Here is a 19,064-nt window from a genome sequence, read left to right as displayed (position 1 = left end):
ATCTTATTTCTCATATAAATCCATGGTACACCCACAGCTTGAATACTGCTTACAGATGTGGTCCCCTCAACCCAAAAAAGATACATTAGCATTAGAAAAAAGCAACTAAAATCATTAGGGGTTTAGAACGGGTCTCATGTGAGGAGAGATTAAAGAGGCTAGGACTTTTCAGCTTGGAAAAGAGGACACATGATAGAGGTCTATAAAATCATGAGTGGTGTGGAGAAAGTGAATAAGGAAAAGTTATTTGTTCCCACCAAATGAAATTAATGGGCAGCAGGTCTAAAACAGATAAGGGGAAGTTCTTCACACACCATACAGTCAACCTGTGGAACTCCTTACCTGAGGAGGTTGTGAAGGCTAGGACTAAACAGGGTTTAAAAGAGAACTGGATAAATTCATGGAGGTTAAGTCTATTAATAGCTATTAGCCAGGATGGATAAGGAATGGTGTCCCAAGCCTCTGTTTGTCAGAGGGTGCAGATGGATGGCAGGAGAGAGATCACTAGATCATTACATGGTAGGTTCACTCCCTCTGGGGCACCTGGCATTGGCCACTGTCGGTAGACAGGATACTGGGTTGGATGGACCTTTGGCCTGACACAGTATTGCCATTCTTATGAACTGGCCTTCCCCCTTCATTCACTTACCTGAGCCACTACAAGAATTATTTGGGGCAGTGCATATTACCTTTGATTCAGATTAAAGTTTTATTTACCATCACTGTCCAATTATGTTATCTCAAATTTCCACTTCACTATCCATTTCCTAGTATTAAAATGTCCCACCTTCCACAGACCTAGCAACCAAGCATAGCTGAATAGTAGCATGGGCTTTGCCAAATTTCACTTAAACATTGATCTTTAAGACTAAGTTACAGGGAGAAAACCAACAAAATGATTGATTTCACAGAGGGCAGCTCTCAGCCCCTATTAATTTACAATTTAATTTTTGGCTTATCTAGGAACACATTTCAATTTTTTTAAATGACAAACCTTCCTAGTCCTTGATGTTAACTTTTAAAGGTACTAAATGAAAGGCTCACAGGCATAAGCATTAGATTTAGAATAATTAAACTTCCACCCACTAGTTTTCAACCTCAGCTGCATAAATGTAGCTTGAGCAGTAGATAAAAATAAGGTGACTGCCCACATGGATACTGTACCTGTCACTAGTATCAAGTTAAATCCAGGAACTTTACACTTCAGTATCATAAAAGGATTGTAGATACCTAGTGCTCCCACCTGAGGCGAGCTTTCTAGGGGCTTATCTACACAGCCAATTTTAGTGCTAGTTATACCACTGTGAACACCCTTGTGTAAAAGTGCTTTTTTCAAGTTTAATTTATACAGTAGAACCTCAGTTACAAACTGATCAGTCAACCACACACCTCATTTGGAACCAGAGGTACACAATCAGGCACCAGCAGAGATCAAAAAATAAAAGCAAACACAGTACTCTTAACATGTAAAATAAAAGGAAAGCAGCATTTTTCTCTTGCACAGTAAAGTTTCAAAGCTGTATGAAGTCAGTGTTGGGTTGTAAACTTTTGAAAGAATAACTTTTGTTCAGAGTTGAACAACCTCCATTCCTGAGATGTTCATAACTGAGGTTCTACTGTATACTACTTCCAAACTAAGAAGAAAAACTGGAATAAGAGGCAATCTAGGGATTAGAGCAGCATTTCCCACACTGTGTTCTGTGGAACACTGGTGTTCCACACGATGTGAATAGGTGTTCCGTAAAAGAATCTAGAATTTAATTTTGACTCTTGCATTTTATTTTTGTACTACTTTATACGTGCTTTCCAGTTAGAAATTGTTAGTTCAAGTTATTTTAAATTGTATTTTTGCTTTGTTTTATAAAATAAAATATATTTGAGCATAAATATCACCATTTTCTATTTGAAAACCAAACGACTACAAAATAATATTATAAGTGTTCCGTAATAGTCTAAAAAGTGTTCCGTGGCCAAAAAAGTTTGGGAAACACTGGATTAGACCAATACAGCAACAGTTTTAACTATGCTGGCATATTTATGCCAAACTTTCTCCATGGAGACCAGTCTTGAGAAGTTAGAGATGGAGAGAACTCGCTAATCAGAAGGCTGCTATGGAAAGGTTACCTCAAAGAGATGAAATTTAGTTTGTTTCCTTCAAAGCACATTCCATCAGCTCATCTTGATCACAAGGCAGATTCCAGAGCCAGCCACCCAGGCTTCAGCTCCACTCTTGCCAACAGCAAAATGTGCATCAAATCTACCTATTAGTTACATATCCCCTGAAGGAGGCTATAAAAGGTAGCTGTACACATTTCTGGAGTTTGTGACCTTTAAAGTGAAGGACATTACATACATGTAAATATACACAGCAGCCCAGGAAGGCAAAGTAATAAACATTCATCTATAACAAGAGAATTTTAATAAATAAGGTTTTCTGCTTAGCACAACACTGTCAGTTCATGCCAGGATTTAATTTCTTGGAGTGATCTTGTCAGTTATAAACTGAAAAAAGAATTAGATTTATACAAATGGAAAGTTTGAGTACTATGGTTTTATTACTTAATCAGATTCACAATACAGTCCCTGTGAATCTCCCCTTGAGTATCCATCCCACCAAATATTAAAAACAAATACATCAATTTGTCTTCTGTGCAGCCTTTTCCTATTTGTTTTTCCTGATCAGAGTCACCTTCATCACTGACTGTTTCAGTTGCTTCCTTCCCAATTGTATTTCTGCTGGTTACAGCTTCTGAATCACTGTTCTTAACATTGACACATACTTGCCACGGAACGATGCACATGGAATGGTCCAACCTTCCAGGGGGCAAAGGAGAATCAAATTCTAATAGTGTCCATTGTTGGTTTTCTGCAATTCAAAAAAGACAGAAAACTCACTGTGAAATCAGTTTCAAATTTACAGAATTGGAAAGAAGAATGAGGATAGTGGCATCATCATAAATTATGGACTAGTCTGCAATGTTATAAGCCCCTTAAAAAAAAAAAAAAAAAAGAAGAGCGTGGGGTGGGGTGGGGTGGGGAGGTGGCTCTGTTTAACCATAACATTATACCAGGATAGAATTGAATTTCAACCAACACACGCTGGTGTAAAGTTGTGGTAACCAAGAAGGGAATTGGGTTTGAAATTTCCAGGGAAGATGTAATAATAATTCCTATTATAAAACTGAATATAAAAGTTTCATACAGTAATTAAGGGTAGAAACCTTTAAAAAAAAAAACTTCCCACCTATGTGATATTTATACATTGTATCCAGTGCCCCAGTTGGGTCCATACCACCAAAAATGTACAAATGGTTTCCAAAGGCAGCAGCTGAGTGGGCTGCCCGTCCTCCTGGGACATCACCAGCAGCTGGTAACTTTTCCCATGTCATAACATCTACAAACAGAAAAATAAATCAATGGCTACGTTTTAGAGAATGAAATAAACTGCTGTTTATTATCATCAAAAGGCCAACAGTTGGGCAGGGCCTGAAATTCTCTAAATCAGACCCATCTTTGGGTTTGCTTTTGTTTTAAAGCAGTCACACTTGGGCTTTGCTTGTAAGACCTCAGGCTGGTAACGAGACTGCTGTTGTTTTTGGATGGGAACAACAGTTGCAGGTACTTAGCACTTTCCTGCATCAGAGGAACTGTCCTTTTGGGGAGGTGGCATTGAGGGAAGCACAAAGATTTTCCTTCTATGGGGATGTGCTAGATTTCTTCTTTCCATTGCATGGGAGTTCCTGGTGGTACCAACAGCCATCAAGCAGCAGGAGTACACTTGGTTGAGGATGTTCTCCCATATATAATAGGGGAGCAACCAGTTCATGGACACCAGTCTGAAACTACAGTAGAACCTCGGAATTACAAACTGACTGGTCAACCATGCATCTCATTTGGAGCTGGAAGTACGCAATCAGGCAGAAGCAGAGATTTTTAAAAAAGCAAATACTGTCCAGTACTGTGTTAAATGTAAAATTACTAAAAAAAAAATAAAGGGAAAATTTAAAGATATGAGAAGGTAAGGAAAATTTTTCTGTGCTTGTTTCATTTAAATTAAGATGATTAAAAGCAGCATATTTCCTCTGCATAGTAAAGTTTCAAAGCTGTATTAAGTCAATGTTGTAAACATGAAAGAATCACCATAACGTTTTGTTCAAAGTTACGAACAAGTTCCATTCTCAAGGTGCTGGTAACTCCGAGGTTCTACTTGTATAGAGCATCACTAGAATGGATAGTGCTTTCACTGCCATTCTAACTCATGAGAGTGCCTTACACAGTAAAGACAGAGCATTGTTTTAATTAATATTTATAGAATATGCTATTGCAGTCATTTATGAAAGAAACGTTGGGTGCCAGTCTTTCAGATACTTTGTGGTAACTAATCACTGTCAGGTAGTTTTTCATCAGAAGAACCCCCACAGCAACATACATTCAGCTCTTGGATACGTTGAATAGTAATTATCTCCATAGCCATATTACAGAAGTGCCCCATATTTCTCAGCTTGTAACCAGCCGCATAGGGGAGGCCCTCCACACACACTATTGCATTGTCACCACAAATCCCAGTCCCTTAGACCTGTAGACAAATCTCTCGCTGAAGCCAATAGGATTTCTGCCTGCTTAAGACCTGCAAGATCAGCATGACACATGACAAAAGCAACATGCCCCAGCACCAACCAGCCACACTGGAGCATATTTATTGCACGTATCCAATAGTTATTTTAGTGGTTCTGTAAGAGGTGGTCTCTCTCAAAGCAGACCACATCACATTACTTATTAATGCAGCTATAGCTACTTCATATACTTACTTGTATCAATGCAGAACAGATCATTGTAAAATTTATCACCAGATAACCCACCATGTATGAAAAGCTTGGTCCCAACTGCAACCACCACATGGCCATGCCGAGGTGAGGGAGGATTACCATGTACTTCTGGCTGTGACCAAGTCAAAGTGGCTAGAAATGGGAGTACATATGATTATGTGGTGTGTTGTTGGAGCTCTGTAAAGACATTAAACCAGAAACCCTGGTCTAGGGACATCTAGACCAAGTCTGACAAGGTGATTTTTAAATCAATAACAAAAGCCTCAAGCATCTAGTTTCTGGGATTATTGCAAGAGGCAATGCAAATACACACTCAGCAAAAAAATGCAGCTATTTGTACATCTCCTCTGGAAGTAATTACACACTGCTGATGTAGTAGAAAAAAAATCATTGTTCTTGCTCTACATATTGTCCTTTCGTAGCGAAGTGACCAACATATGTTCCCACTTCTGAAAGAGAATGGCTACTAGCAGCAAATTGTGGTAGAAGTTGGAGGATTCTGACAGTACACCTCAATCCCGTACCACAATGCCAATGATACTCTTAGATCTTTCCACTGAAGATACTACCAACTTTCCAAGTGACTGTGTGGTGTTGATAAGCTTCAGGTAGGGGGGACAGCTCATCCATCTAATTTAAACCTATCGCCAAAAACCGGTGTCTAATAATACACTATACCACATTACCTAATTCTTTATGTACAATTTGTATTTCCAGGCCTTTCTTCATCTCTGTGCCACGCAACCTTTCAGTCCAAGTGGACAATGAATCATTTAACTCACTGTAACAAAACATTAGTTATTTAGCGGTACCTGTGTCAAACACGTGAAGTTGTGGATCTTTAACAGGCTCTGCTCCTTTATCTCCCCCTCCAAGCACATAAAGCTGGTCTCCTATAGCCGCTGATGACGTGTGGAACGTCCTAGGGAGTGGTTGAGTCCCAATCACTTTAGGACTTTCCCAGATTCCTGTTTCTAATTAAAAGATGAAATGATAATTATTCACAAATATATAACAAGCAGTTACCTTATTCATATGAATTCTTCAGAGCGGAGGTTGACTTGAGTAGGGAGTTATTAAACACATAAAACACAGTGTTAAGAAAAAAAGTCAAAAGTGGCAAAAAATGACTTTTGGGAAATGAGTGAAAAATCCAAGTTGCAAGTGAAAGCTTGGTCTGTTGCATGCATCTAATTCAGGTTTGTTTACACCACCTGATAAAGTGCTATGTCCATTCTACGTTAGCCACATAGGATTTTGTGGAATGTATTTATATGCTAAAATCAAACATGGTTCCTGGGATTTCCCACTAATGCTAAGAGCTCTTTTATTTATTCCACACCTAGAGATTTTTACAGGGAATCTGTCATTATAGAAGTTAAGACTTTTAAAAAAAGCTCTTTACAAGCAATATATGCAGCACCACTGAAATGCAGTCACCTGTGTAGTGGAGGGCAACAGACAGGTAAACAACAGGCACATGAGACAACAGAGAAGGGAGATGAATTTTTGGTTAACTCCTCCAGGGCAAATGCCTAGTCTCTTAAGAATCTTTAATATACATGCAGAACAGACCACACTACATCTCATTCAAATGGCCCACACACATGGAACTGCATGGTGGGTTTATACGGCTCTGGTAGGATCCACTCATTTGGCACAAGAATGCTCCCGTTAATGCCAAGCATGGGATTCATTGCCGTGAAGCGCTAGTGTACAGTGCATTCCCTGCGGCAAGGAACCTGAGGGGCACGCTGCAGAAGTCACCACAGCATTTTAGAAAGTCATAGATTTGATTCTACCTAGTCTTTAATGCTCCTAGGAGGACACAAAGGAAATCATTTGCCTGTAAATACAGATTTTGGAGGTGTAACCTGTACTTTACAAATGTAACAAAGTAATTCGAACAGTTTCTCACATGTATAACAGGTGCACAGCCAACTGTCCAACAAAGGAAGAGAAAAGGCTCGGATGAGTAGATTCTACCACACACTTACCTAGATTCAGCACTTGAACACAGTTTCTATTTCCAGACTGGTCAGCCCCTCCAAACACCCAGAGGCTAGTGGGGCTGCTTGTGGGAATGAAGGTGGCATGTTCATATCGAGGCAACAGGCCCACCCAACCAGGCATTGCCCACTGGTGTTTATCTGCAATGGAGGGAGTAAGTGCTGAGTTCCATTTGCAACAACACTGGTGTTTCCAGGACAGCTGCAGTTACCTTAGGCTGACTGAGGTATAGTGTAATCCATGAACAAATTTCAGCTAAATACAAATGCTACTTGAGGACAATCAGACATAGATAGATGGTAGATGGCCACCTCCTCAAGGGGTAAGTCCCAAGGCAGTTAGTCCTTTCAATATAAGACAAAATAATTCAACCGAGGTGAGCTACTTTAGTCTATCAACACTGCCCCTTGATGTTAGCCCATATTCCCATTATGACAGGAGTGTGGAGACCAATACTTGAAAGTGCCCCATAAATGCACCCCAGCAGAGAAGCATGTGACAGATCACCTAATATCTTTCTTAGCTCACCCCTCCCACCCCCAACAAAATGACTATGGATGTCCATAGCTCAGGACACAGACATGAGATTCAAGTCCAGAATAAGCAGAAACTTGAAACGCTATTTCCTTCTAGGCTCTGATCCTTCAACGACATCCACAGCCATATGCAGACCCATGCAGCTGCAGGATTGGGTCCTTTATCCATCTGGACAGGTTGTAACACTCAATACTAAGGCTTGGTCTACACTACATATTTACTTTAATAGAACTACATCGCTCAGGGGTGTGAAAAATCCACACCCCCGAGCAATGTTGTTATGCCGACCTTTCAGCTCGGGTGTAGACAGTGCTATGTTGCTGGCCAAGCATCTCCTGCCTCCCATGGAGGAGAAGTTAAGCTGATGGGAGAGCTCTCTCCCATTGGCTTAGACTGAGCATCTTCACCAGATGCGGTGCAGCTGCGCCAATGTAAATTTGTAGCGTAGACCTGCTGTAAGTAGCTGTGTCACTGTTTCTAGGCCTTATCATCACAGTTTTTGCTGTCCCATTGAGGTGTTTGCATGGATCTGGTCTGACCTCCCCAAGCACAGCGAAGATTAAACAGACTTTTTGGTTTCCAAGGACAGACAGCGTAACAGGCAACAAAACTACTAAATATTTCCTGTTCTTACCCAGATCTATGATGTGGGCATCGGAGAAGCTGCCATTGGGGTCTGCTCCCCCGATGATGACCACTTTGCCTTTCCCAGCGGTTGGGGCTGGAGGCAAATATAAGCAGTTATGGCCAACGCGTGCACTCGGGCTTTCTCCGAGGGGGACAAGTGTATACCTAGAGTAGGGAGATATAGGCATGAATCAGGCCTGGAGAGCACATAAAGGTTTGGGGAGGAAAGGACAGGGATATTTGTAGTGCCTTCAATGGGGAAGTGCTGTGCTAGAGAAGAAGAGTGTGAATCCCTCCTGGAACAGGGGAATGAGGGGAAAAATGAAAGTTTAGAATACAGATTAAGTGAAAAAACTGTGCCATTTATTGATGGGAAGAATGTAAAAAACACTCCCCATATTCTAATATGAACTCCAGAGTTATCAAAGAAGCTGGTGCTATATCAGGCTTTAATGCGGGAATCTGATGCCACTCTGACTCTAGTGGGGGCATTGGGCTCATCATGGTCATGCTGTAATAACACATTATAGCCACGGTGGGGGGACTGAGGATGAACGGGGAATGCTGGGGTGCACTAACCATGTGGCCCTTTGGGGGACAGCTCCAGGCTCCAGAACCGGCAGCAGCTTTGGCCTCATGAATCTTGAGCAAAGGAAGGCAAAGCCAGAGTCATGGAAATCCCCCCAGAGTCCCCCTCCTTGCAGGACCCCTCCGAACCCCTCCCAGTGCCTGCGGGGAAATCTCCCCCCCCCACTCCCTCAGTGCCTGCGGGGAAATCTCCCCCCCCTCCCCCAGTGCCTGCGGGGAAATCTCCCCCCACTCCCCCAGTGCCTGCGGGGAAATCTCCCCCCCCTCCCCCAGTGCCTGCGGGGAAATCTCCCCCCACTCCCCCAGTGCCTGCGGGGAAATCTCCCCCCCCTCCCCCAGTGCCTGCGGGGAAATCTCCCCCCTCCCCCAGTGCCTGCGGGGAAATCCCCCCGGAGTCCCTCCCCCGCAGGCAGGACCCGTCCCGTCCCGACGTCTCCACAAGGTGCTCGGCGCTGCCCAGGCGGAGGGGCGGCCGCGCCGGCGGGCTGGAGGACTGGGCGACCAGCCGTCTGCGGGGCACCGCCCGGCTCCAGTCCCAGCCCCTTCGGCCCTCGCCCTCCCGCAGGCCCCGGCCCCGGCCCCGGCTCACCGCCGCTGCCCCCGGGGGCAGAGAACCCCCGAGCGGGGAGACGTGACGGCGCCCGGCCCGGCCCGGCCTCGCTCCGCTTTTCTCCTCCCGCCCACCCCCAATGTAGAGGGGGCCCACAGAAACTACACTGCCCAGCATGCACCGCAGCCCGGGGCCCCTGGTTCCCAGCATGCTTTGCGCAGCGCGCCACGGGCTGACGCAGAGCGCGCTGGGAGGGGAGGCGGAGGCACCCCCTGGCGGCAGTCTGTAGGGGGCGCCTCCGCTTCCTGTGCCTGGCTAGAACGGACTGAGTTCCGGCGTCCTCCCCGAGCGCAGGGGGTCAGCGGCGCTCGCCCCGGAAGTTCCCCTCGTTTCCGGCTTGTGGCCGCGGCAGCGGGGCTTCACCGCCCCCGGAAGTTGCCGGTCCCCCGCAGCTGCTCCGCCAAGATGGCGCCTCTGGACTTGGATAAGTACGTTGAGATTGCGCGGCTCTGCAAGTACCTGCCCGAGAACGACCTCAAGGTGAGGGGCGGCGCGGGGCCGGGGCCGCGGGGAGCCCAGAGGGAAGAGCCGGGGCTTGGCCCCCTGCCTGGCGCACACAGGGCTGCGGGTGCTGGGGCCCCTCCGCCCTGGGGGGCGGCAGCAGCGCTGTTCCCGGCCTGCTGCCCCCTTCTGGGTTTGGGCTCACGCCCCTGGCGCCGGCAGCGGCCTGGCCGCGGGCAGAGGCGGGGACAAGCGGGTGCGAGTGATCCCCGCCTCGGGGGCCGGCCGTTCGGTCAGGCGCCCTGCCCGGAGGTCCCGTCGGACGCACGGGCTCGTTGCTACGGTGGTCCTGCACGTTTAGTGTCAGCTCTTCGGGGCTGGGACGGGCATGATGCCAAACCAGCCCAGGCTAATGCAGGCAATTCTGCAGATTGCTTTGACTAGGTAGAGGTTGGAAGAAATATCCTTGTCTCAGTGTGGTTCTGCTCTGAAAAGTGACTGGCCTCTTCTAACGCTGCAGACCTCACACGATTGTACCTTTGAGAGACAAACTAGTGTAAGGTAATATCTTTTACTGGACTAACTTTGGTTGGTGAAAGAGACCAGTTTTTGTGCTACTGAGCTCTTTTTCAAGTGTGGGAAAGATACTCCGAGGGTAGTCTATGCGAGAATCACCACAATGGCATAGCTGCACCAGTGTAGTGCATCTGGTGAAGACACACTATGTCAGTGGGAGAGCTGGCATAAGAAAACCACACTGCCACTTACAGTGTAACTTACATCACTCAGGGGGTGGCCTAGTCATACTCCATAGTGACATAAGTTACACCAACAGAAGTGTTCGTGTGTACAAGCCCTAAATAGGAAGTGGGAACAGCTTGTTTAACGTAAGTAGTTAAACATTGTGAGACCATTAAAAGTGAAGTGGACCATTACCCATTGTATATGGAGAGTCATGCAAAAATAAATGTGGTACTCTCTGCTTCTGTGACTCAGTGGAGTCAATTTCCCTGAGTGTGTGAGTAGGATTCTATTCTTTTTTGTACATCATCAATGGAATTCTTTTCTAAGTTCCAGCCAGCTATATCTATGTACCCCCAGTGAAGAGCATGGCATTGTTCATGGGGTTGCACAGGTGTAACTGAGACCTCACTTACTGATAAGTGAGAAGGAAAGAATCCAGTTTGAGTCTTTGATCCCAGGATGAGTTTTTAGGGTTTGCAGTTGGAAATTAACGTTTTTCCTTGTAAACTGAGCATATCTAATACAGAAATAATTGATACAATAAACATAAAATAACCACAGTGGTCATCTAATTTTTAAGAGCAAAACTGCAATTTAATGTAGCATTTAAATAATGTAAATTACACTTACTCTGTGAACTGCTGCTCTGAGCCTCATTGGGACTATAGTTAAACTGTATGAGTCTGTGGTGGCGCTTTAAAACATTAATTCAAGTGTAACCAAACTTTCTTACACATTTTTCATCCCAAGTCATTTCAGCATGGTTTCTCATTGATGTCTAGAGAATTTGGTAACTGAATACATCCTAAAGCAAATAACTTAGTTCATTAGTTTACAAATATGTTAGTCCTTGATATTACAATGCACAAAAACCACAGGCTGATCAGTGTAAACTTTTTCCTCTGTAGCGCTTATGTGATTATGTGTGTGACCTACTGCTGGAAGAGTCAAATGTGCAGCCAGTATCTACACCAGTTACAGTTTGTGGAGATATACATGGACAGGTAAAATGGCATGAATACTTGCACGTTATACCCCTGGAGAGCAAGCAGAGTCTGTCACTTGCAAACATTTCTATAAAGGTTGATGGTGAATAGTATTTTAAATATGACAGGTTTCAGAGTAACAGCCGTGTTGTTAAATATATGGTTGGGGAAGCATAGTTCAGGGAAGCAGAACCATCTACTGAATGTTCAGTAATTTGCAGTATTCTGTATGCTCTGCTTTTGTGCAGTGGAAGGAAAGCATACTGTTTTTTAACTTTCCCAGAGTGTGCTTTTGGGAAGTCAGCCTCACAGATTAAGAAGCATTGCTGAATTATCCTCTCTTACTTAGGGCTTGGCTGTGTCGAGACAGCCTTGTTGCTAAAAGTCAGTGTGTGTGAACACACTTTTGTGGTATTTTGTTGGCACTTTTGCCAACAAAATACTTCCAGCCCCGTGAGCGGCATAAGCTTTGTCAGCAGGAGAGTTCTGCTGACAAAGCCGTATTCACGCTGCCGCTTGTGTTGGCAAAACTTTTGTCTTTCACTGGGGGGGCTTTTTTAAGTACCCACGAAAGACACAAGTTTTGGCGACAACTATGCAGTGTAGACATACCCTTAGACTGCAGTTGTTGAGCTGTTCAATGTTAATAGGGGCCTCATCCTAGAAGGAGGGAACTCCATTTGAAGTTGATGGGTGTTATGCATACAAAGAGCTTGCACACTGTAAAGCTGCTCTGGAGAAGTAAGACCTAATCAGTATTTCAGCAGTTTAAATGTGGCTTTTTAACACCAAGTGGATGAATGGGAAATCTGTCCATTGAGGCCATAATTGTTCAGTTGAGCTTTTTCAGATCTACTTTTATCTTGTTCTTGAAAATAAGGATTACTTCTCTCTAAACCTAGATAAATTCCAATTAATTGTGCTAACACACTCTTAACTAACAATAACAGAACCCTTAATATGGACAAACTCTTTTTTGCAGTTTTATGACTTATGTGAACTGTTCAGAACTGGAGGTCAGGTTCCTGACACAAACTACATATTTATGGTATGTATATATTAGATGTTAGTTCATCATTCAAAAAAAGTGTAAGGAAAGCACTTCTACAATTACGCTGATTTAAAAAAAAATTCAGACTTTTTGTTTTAGTTTCCATTTTAACTCTCTTGCTTGTAAACATCTTTTCCACTCCCAAATTTACTCTCTTCCACTTGGTTAATGGGTGTGGTTTTTATTTTGCCTATCTAAAATTTGAAATAGATAATGCTGGTTCTCATGAAAGGAAATACAATTTATAGCCTGCTATCTAAAAGCTCTAGCTTATGTTGGCAGTAGAAGGGAAGTAGAATATTTTAGTGGCTAATAAAGGACCTCCTGAAATGTTTCTTGGATGAATGGGAACATGAGAATCACAGAAGTAATGTTTCAATTTTAAATTATGAAATTTCAAATACCCATTTAAATGTTTTTGTTTTTTAAATATATTTTCAGAATTCATATAGCAATGGTGCTATGGTGCCTCGTGGTGTTGGGCCTCTTCGCAAATTGAGGAATTAGAAGTAGATATGTTACTGTGTGCACTCCTGAAACCATTTTTCCATTTATTATGTAAAAATATTTTTAATTTGCAGGGTGACTTTGTAGACAGAGGTTACTATAGTCTTGAGACTTTCACCTACCTTCTTGCACTAAAAGCTAAATGGCCTGACCGTATCACACTCCTGCGAGGGAATCATGAGAGCAGGCAGATAACACAAGTGTATGGATTTTATGGTAAGTCTTTATAAACTGTTTCTGAATTGTGGTTAACTAACATAAAAATGCAGTGAACTGATTCTCTGTCCTTTGGTAAATTTGACTTTGAATACATGTATAGCTTTTCTAGAGGCCAAGTGGATCATGAAGTAGGATTCATCAGAGCAATAAGCCAATCTGAATTTATGCACTGTCAAATAGTGAAGTAATGTAGCATAGTATGGGGAACAGTAATTAGTCTTGAAAAGGACTGTGCTCTAATCTACTGGGTAGAGTTCTATTTTCAGCTCTGTCACTGACTTGCAATATAACCACAGGTCTTCACGTCTATGCCTCAGACTTCTTATCTGTGAAACTGTGTGATAAGGAGCTTAATCTGGGAGTTGAGGCTTAATATTTGAAGTACGTTGGGATTGTCTGATAAGTGCTGTAGAAAAACAAAATATAGAGAAGTCTCTCTTTATGACTTAGGTCATAGCTTTTAATTCTACCAACTTGGTAACAAAGATGGCTTATCTGGTAAGTCACTGCTGGTGCAGTAGATGTGGAAATATTAGTGAATGAACACATGATTAGTACTAGGCATTAACGCAAACAATATAAACTGAGGGAGTGGGTTTGCCTGAAAACTTAATTGTAGTTCCAAAGCTATGAGAAGACTTGGAGAAATCTTTCAAGGATCTAATAGTTGCCCCAAGGAATATGTAATCAAAAATGGACTTGCTTTTGGATCCCTCTGGAAATGAGGAGAAATGGGTATAAATCTTGATCTCTTAATCCATTATGCCTAAGGAATCCTTGCTTGTTAGGTCTGACTTATCCAGATCTGTTCGAACCTAGTTACTTACAACTGCATTGAGGCTCCATCCTCTTTGACCCAAAAAAGTGTTGCATGGTTTGGTTCTGCCTGTATAGATAGGGCCATGCTGTGGCACTGTGACTGCTTTAGGGCAGTAGCAGAGGCTAATTGTGAGGGGTTTTCTTTGCGTCTCACAGTACGATCTTCAGCAACTCAAACGTGGAAATGACTTCTTTATTTAAAAAACAAAACAAAAAACACCTAAGATTTGTCTGTTCGGTTTCCTTAGTGGCCTAATGTGGGGTATTAATTCCTATAGCACAATTTGGACAGGGTTGATTTCTAAACCAAACAAAGCAACCATAACTCTCTTCCTCTGCTTTGGAAAGAGCATCTTCAGAAGCATGTGGCCTATTTAATCATCTCAGTAGCATCTGACGACTTTTCATAGCGCAAGAATTGAACCAAGGACTTGTTCATGATGAACTAAATTGAGATTTGAGTTGTGGAGGGCGTGAAGAAGCTTTTCATAGAGGCAGCACCTTTAGTCACACTAAGATGGGAGGAAACCTTTTCCAAAATATTGCTTGAGTATGCAAGAAATTGGAAAACCGCTCCCAATGGGGTGGACAGATGGCCATAAGAAAAATCCTCTCTCATTGTATTACAGTCAGTGTTCCTATCTGATGGACCAGCATATTTCTTTGCTCATCTATTTATTGAGATTTCAAGTTCTAGTGTAAATATCTGGGATACTTTTCCTTAACAGAATCGGAGAAAATGTCAAACAATAAAATGATTTCTCTATTTAACAGATGAGTGCCAAACCAAATACGGAAATGCAAATGCCTGGAGATACTGTACCAAAGTCTTTGATATGCTGACAGTAGCAGCTGTAAGTTTTTTAAACTCAATAAAAACAGATAAAACAGATTATTTTGCATCATTGTTTCACTAGGCACATATTTAAGTGGCCTTTAATTGTCATAGTGTCTAGAGACAAACTGAAATTACAAGTAAAAATATTCCAGGCTTTATACATGAATCCTGGACTAGTGGGTGGGGGAGAAGTAGACATGATGTATCTTGACTTTTTAGAAAGTCTTTTTTATACTGTCCTGTATGACCTTCTCATAAGAAGACTAGGGAAATATGGTCTAGATGAAATTATTATAAGGTGGGTACACAACTGGTTGAAAGACAGTACTCAGAGTAGTTATCAATGGTTTGCTATCAAAAGGCGGGTGAGGGGGAGGATCTAGAGTGGTCCTGCAGGGGGGTCTGTCCTGGGTCCAGTACTAGTCAATACTTTCATTAGTGACTTGAATAATAGAGTGAAGAGTGTGCTGCTACAACTTGCAGATGACACCAATCTGGGATAGGGTACAAGCAACTGGAGGATAGGATTATAATTCAAAATGATCTTGATAAATTGTTGAATTAGTCTGAATTCAACAAGATGAAATTCAACAAAGACAAGTGCAAGTACTCAGAAAATCAAACAGAACTACAAAATGTGGAATAATTGGCAGGCAGTCATACTGTTGAAAAGGATTTGGGGATTATAGTGGATTGCAAATTGAATGAGTCAGCATAAGAACAGCCATACTGGGTCAGACCAAAGGTCCATCTAGCCTAGTATCCTGTATTCTGACAGTGGCCAATGCCAGGTGCCCCCAAGGGAATGAACAGAACAGGCAATCAAGTGATCCATCCCCTGTTGCCCATTCTTGGCTTCTGGCAAACAGAGGTTAGAGATACCATCCCTATCCATCCTGGCTAATAGCCGTTGATGGACCTATCCTCCATGAATTTATCTAGTTCTTTTTTGAGCCCTGTTATAGTCTTGGATTTCACAACATCCTCTGGCAAGGAGTTCCGCAGGTTGACTGTGTTGTGTGAAAAAATATTTCCCTTTTTTTGTTTTAAACCTGCTGCCTATTAATTTCATTTGGTGACCCCTAGCTTTTGTGTTGAGAAGGAATAAACAACACTTTCTCCACACCAGTCATGATTTTATAGACCTATCAATGTGATACAATTGTGAAAAAGACTAATGCACGGCAGAATTTTATTAACAGGAGTGTCATATGAGAGATACAGGAAGTATTTTCCTGTTCTGCTTGGCACTGGTGAGGCCTTACCTGGAGTTCTGACTAATTCTGGGCACCACATTTTAAGAAAGATGTAGAGAAACTGGAGAGTCCAGAAGAGCAGCAAAAATAATAAAAGGCTTAGAAAACCTGACCCATTAGGAAGGGCTAAAAAAAAACCCTGGAATGTTTCTTCTTGAGGAAAGACTGAAAGGGGACATAAGTCTTCAATTCGGTTAAGGGCTGTTATAAGGAGGATGGTGATCAGTTGTTCTCCATGTCCACTGAAGGAAGGACAAGAAGTATTGGGCTTAATTTTCAACAAGGAAGATTTAGATTAGATAGGGAAAATTTACTAATTTTGAGGATAGTTAAGCACTGGAATAGGCTTCCAATGGAAGCAGAGGAATCCCTGTCATTGGAGGATTTTAAGAATGTTAGTCACATATCAGGGATTGTCTAGGTATGCTTAGTCCTGCCTCCACATGGGTGGATGAACTAGATAACCTCTCGTGGTCCCTTCCAGCCCTACATTTCTATGATTCTATTCTTTCTCTCAGTTAATAGATGAGCAGATTCTCTGTGTACATGGTGGCCTATCTCCTGACATCAAGACACTGGATCAAATTCGAACCATTGAACGCAATCAAGAAATTCCTCACAAAGGAGCCTTTTGTGACCTTGTCTGGTCTGATCCAGAGGATGTTGATACCTGGGCAATTAGTCCCCGCGGAGCAGGCTGGCTGTTTGGTGCAAAGGTCACAAATGAGGTAAAATCACCATCATAGAATGTAAAATTGAGGGACCAGATAAACTAAAACCTTGCTTAGCTTTAAGTTTGATGCTCTAATGGCATAACAGAAATAACATTGTGTGATCTGATGACTATGCACAGTGCAATTGTTTAACAAGGGAGACCAGTAAAGTAAGCTGGGATGGTTGCTTTTAATACTAATCCATAATAAAAGGTCTCAAGACAATCGTAGTAACAAGCCATTTCAACTTCTAAAACAACCTGCACATCTGCCACTGTTTTGTTTGTGAACTCCCTCTTTTGCTCTTGTGGTGAGATGGTGATCAATCTTTCTAGCTGGTGGCTATCCTAGTACAGGAGGTGATTGTTTCCAGCCAAGTATTCTCCCAAAGCTATTCTTCTTTTCTCTTTCTCAACAAAGTTCATGCTTTAGTCTTCCACTGAACAAAAGCTTCAGTAAGTCTGGGAAAACCCATTCACTAAAACATGTCAACCTTTCAGGTTATTGAAATACCCAAACTAGTAGTGTCTGACTTGTTGTTGTATTACCTGGCCTTTGGAGCTGTGATAGTGTCATCATCTGAAAAGCCTGAACATATTACATGAGCCTTAAAATATGCAAATAGAGGTGGTGTTTGTGTAGCCATTTTACTTGGGGTGATGCCCCCCCTCCCCCCCGCGCAACAAGGTATCTCCATGTCCATTTATGGCACGACTGGTTGTGCGAACACATTCTTGACCGGTTGACTAGTTTCTAAGCTTCTGACTGACTAGCATTTTCTGCTGTGAAAGAACTACTATCTCAGTTTGGTAGGTCTCAGGAGTTAGAGGCAAAAGCCAGGGGTCTGAAATGAATGGTATCTCATCTGCAGTTAAAACTCCGTGGTGATTCCCGTAGAAGGCTTTTATCTGCAGGTTTACCCAGCAGACCTCTTCTCCTTGAGTAAAATATTGAAATCTTGAGACAGAGCAATGTTCTAAGTAGTAAAGAGCTGTTATGTACTAAGCATATGTAACTACTTACTGTAAATATTTATATATTTTTAAATTACAGTTTGTTCATATCAACAACTTGAAACTCATCTGCAGAGCGCATCAGCTAGTGCATGAAGGCTATAAATTCATGTTTGATGAGAAGTTGGTAACAGTATGGTCTGCTCCAAATTACTGTTACCGTTGTGGAAATATTGCATCAATCATGGTCTTTAAAGATGTAAATACAAGAGAACCAAAGTTATTCCGTGCAGTTCCAGACTCAGAACGCGTAATTCCTCCTAGAACAACTACACCCTATTTCCTTTGAGATCTTTTCCCATCCTGCTGTTTCCCCATTTCCTTGTACTATCCCTCTGTACTTTTTATTGAGCACTTTGCTGCTGAAATGCTGCCTCTTGCCTTTTTTATTTTTAAATTATCTAAATGTATTGTGTATTATGGTGTCTGTAGCAGTGTGTCTCTATTTGCTCCTCTCCGCCCCCACATGCCCTCCATTTGAGAATGCTTGTGAAATGTCTGACATTTATTTATCCCACTGGATGTAGTTCTTGCATATGTCTGTTTTTAGGTTGAACATTTTCCCTTTACAAAAAAATCATAATACATTGGCACTCTTTTGATCCCATTCGATCATTCAACTTTTTGTTCGGTAAGTTTTAAGAAATTTCAGCAGCAAAGTTATTACCTAGTGTGCACGATGGGACTGTAAATGCGTTGTGTTGTGTACACATGTCCAAGATGTAAAATTGAATTGTCCTTGTTAGATCTTGTTTTAAGTGAATATAAAAGTGGTCTAAAGGGCTGTCCCTTCCTCTCCCCCCACCTTTTTTTTTTTAGGATTCCAATAAAAATACAAAACTGCTACAGCTATTGAATTTGTACATTATAATAATTGTTCTGATTTTTCAGATACCTTGTATTTTTAATAAAGTCATATCTTAAATAAAACCCACCTAGGTTAAATATTGCAAATAAAAATCCTACTTTGTTGATGTGAGCATGTTTTTTTTTTTTTCTATTCAGTAAGAACTACTTAACCCTTTGGCTATCAATTATAGAACTGACCTTAGTTTTAACAATAGTGTGTGTGTTTTTTTGTTTGTTGTTGTTTTTTTTGGAAGCAATCCTTGAGTGGTTCTCTTCTGAAAAGTGACTATGTAGAAATGATATGATTCAGTACATCTGCTCCTTGAATATATTTGAGTCATTTACTCACTAAAATAAGTTTCTGCTTGTCATTCCTGTTAGTATTTGCAGAGTCAGTACAGCTGCAGGAGCCTTGAACTTGGTCTGGTTC

The 19,064-nt window shown here is 42.2% G+C and overlaps 2 protein-coding genes across 3 annotated transcripts; one reads left to right on the top strand and one right to left on the bottom strand.

Annotated features, from left to right (window-relative positions):
- Positions 1-2,531: 2,531 nt before the first annotated feature.
- RABEPK (Rab9 effector protein with kelch motifs) lies at positions 2,532-9,330 on the bottom strand. The gene is given in 9 exon segments (XM_073314683.2): positions 2,532-2,866; positions 3,245-3,394; positions 4,809-4,958; positions 5,639-5,800; positions 6,824-6,976; positions 8,008-8,165; positions 8,580-8,642; positions 9,178-9,237; positions 9,239-9,330. Coding segments are annotated over 9 exon segments (1,284 nt in total). The 5' UTR covers positions 9,316-9,330; the 3' UTR covers positions 2,532-2,555.
- A 73-nt stretch (positions 9,331-9,403) lies between these two features.
- Positions 9,404-18,759, top strand: PPP6C (protein phosphatase 6 catalytic subunit). 2 transcript variants are annotated; one of them, XM_073314684.2, is made up of 7 exons: positions 9,406-9,678; positions 11,292-11,387; positions 12,352-12,417; positions 13,002-13,143; positions 14,740-14,819; positions 16,578-16,787; positions 17,826-18,759. In XM_073314684.2, exons 1-7 carry the CDS (start codon positions 9,604-9,606, stop codon positions 18,072-18,074), a joined length of 918 nt encoding a protein of 305 aa, XP_073170785.1. In that variant the 5' UTR covers positions 9,406-9,603; the 3' UTR covers positions 18,075-18,759. The 2 variants fall into 2 exon arrangements, with proteins under 2 accessions (XP_073170786.1, XP_073170785.1); XM_073314685.2 differs by lacking the exon at positions 11,292-11,387 and having other exon boundaries at positions 9,404-9,678.
- Positions 18,760-19,064: the final 305 nt, after the last annotated feature.

The sequence above is a fragment of the Lepidochelys kempii genome, chromosome 16, assembly GCF_965140285.1.
Source record: "Lepidochelys kempii isolate rLepKem1 chromosome 16, rLepKem1.hap1, whole genome shotgun sequence".
In the NCBI taxonomy this organism is placed as follows: Eukaryota; Metazoa; Chordata; order Testudines; family Cheloniidae; genus Lepidochelys; species Lepidochelys kempii.
Note: the sequence above shows the minus strand (reverse complement) of the source record. Positions and strands in the feature narration are given on the sequence as shown.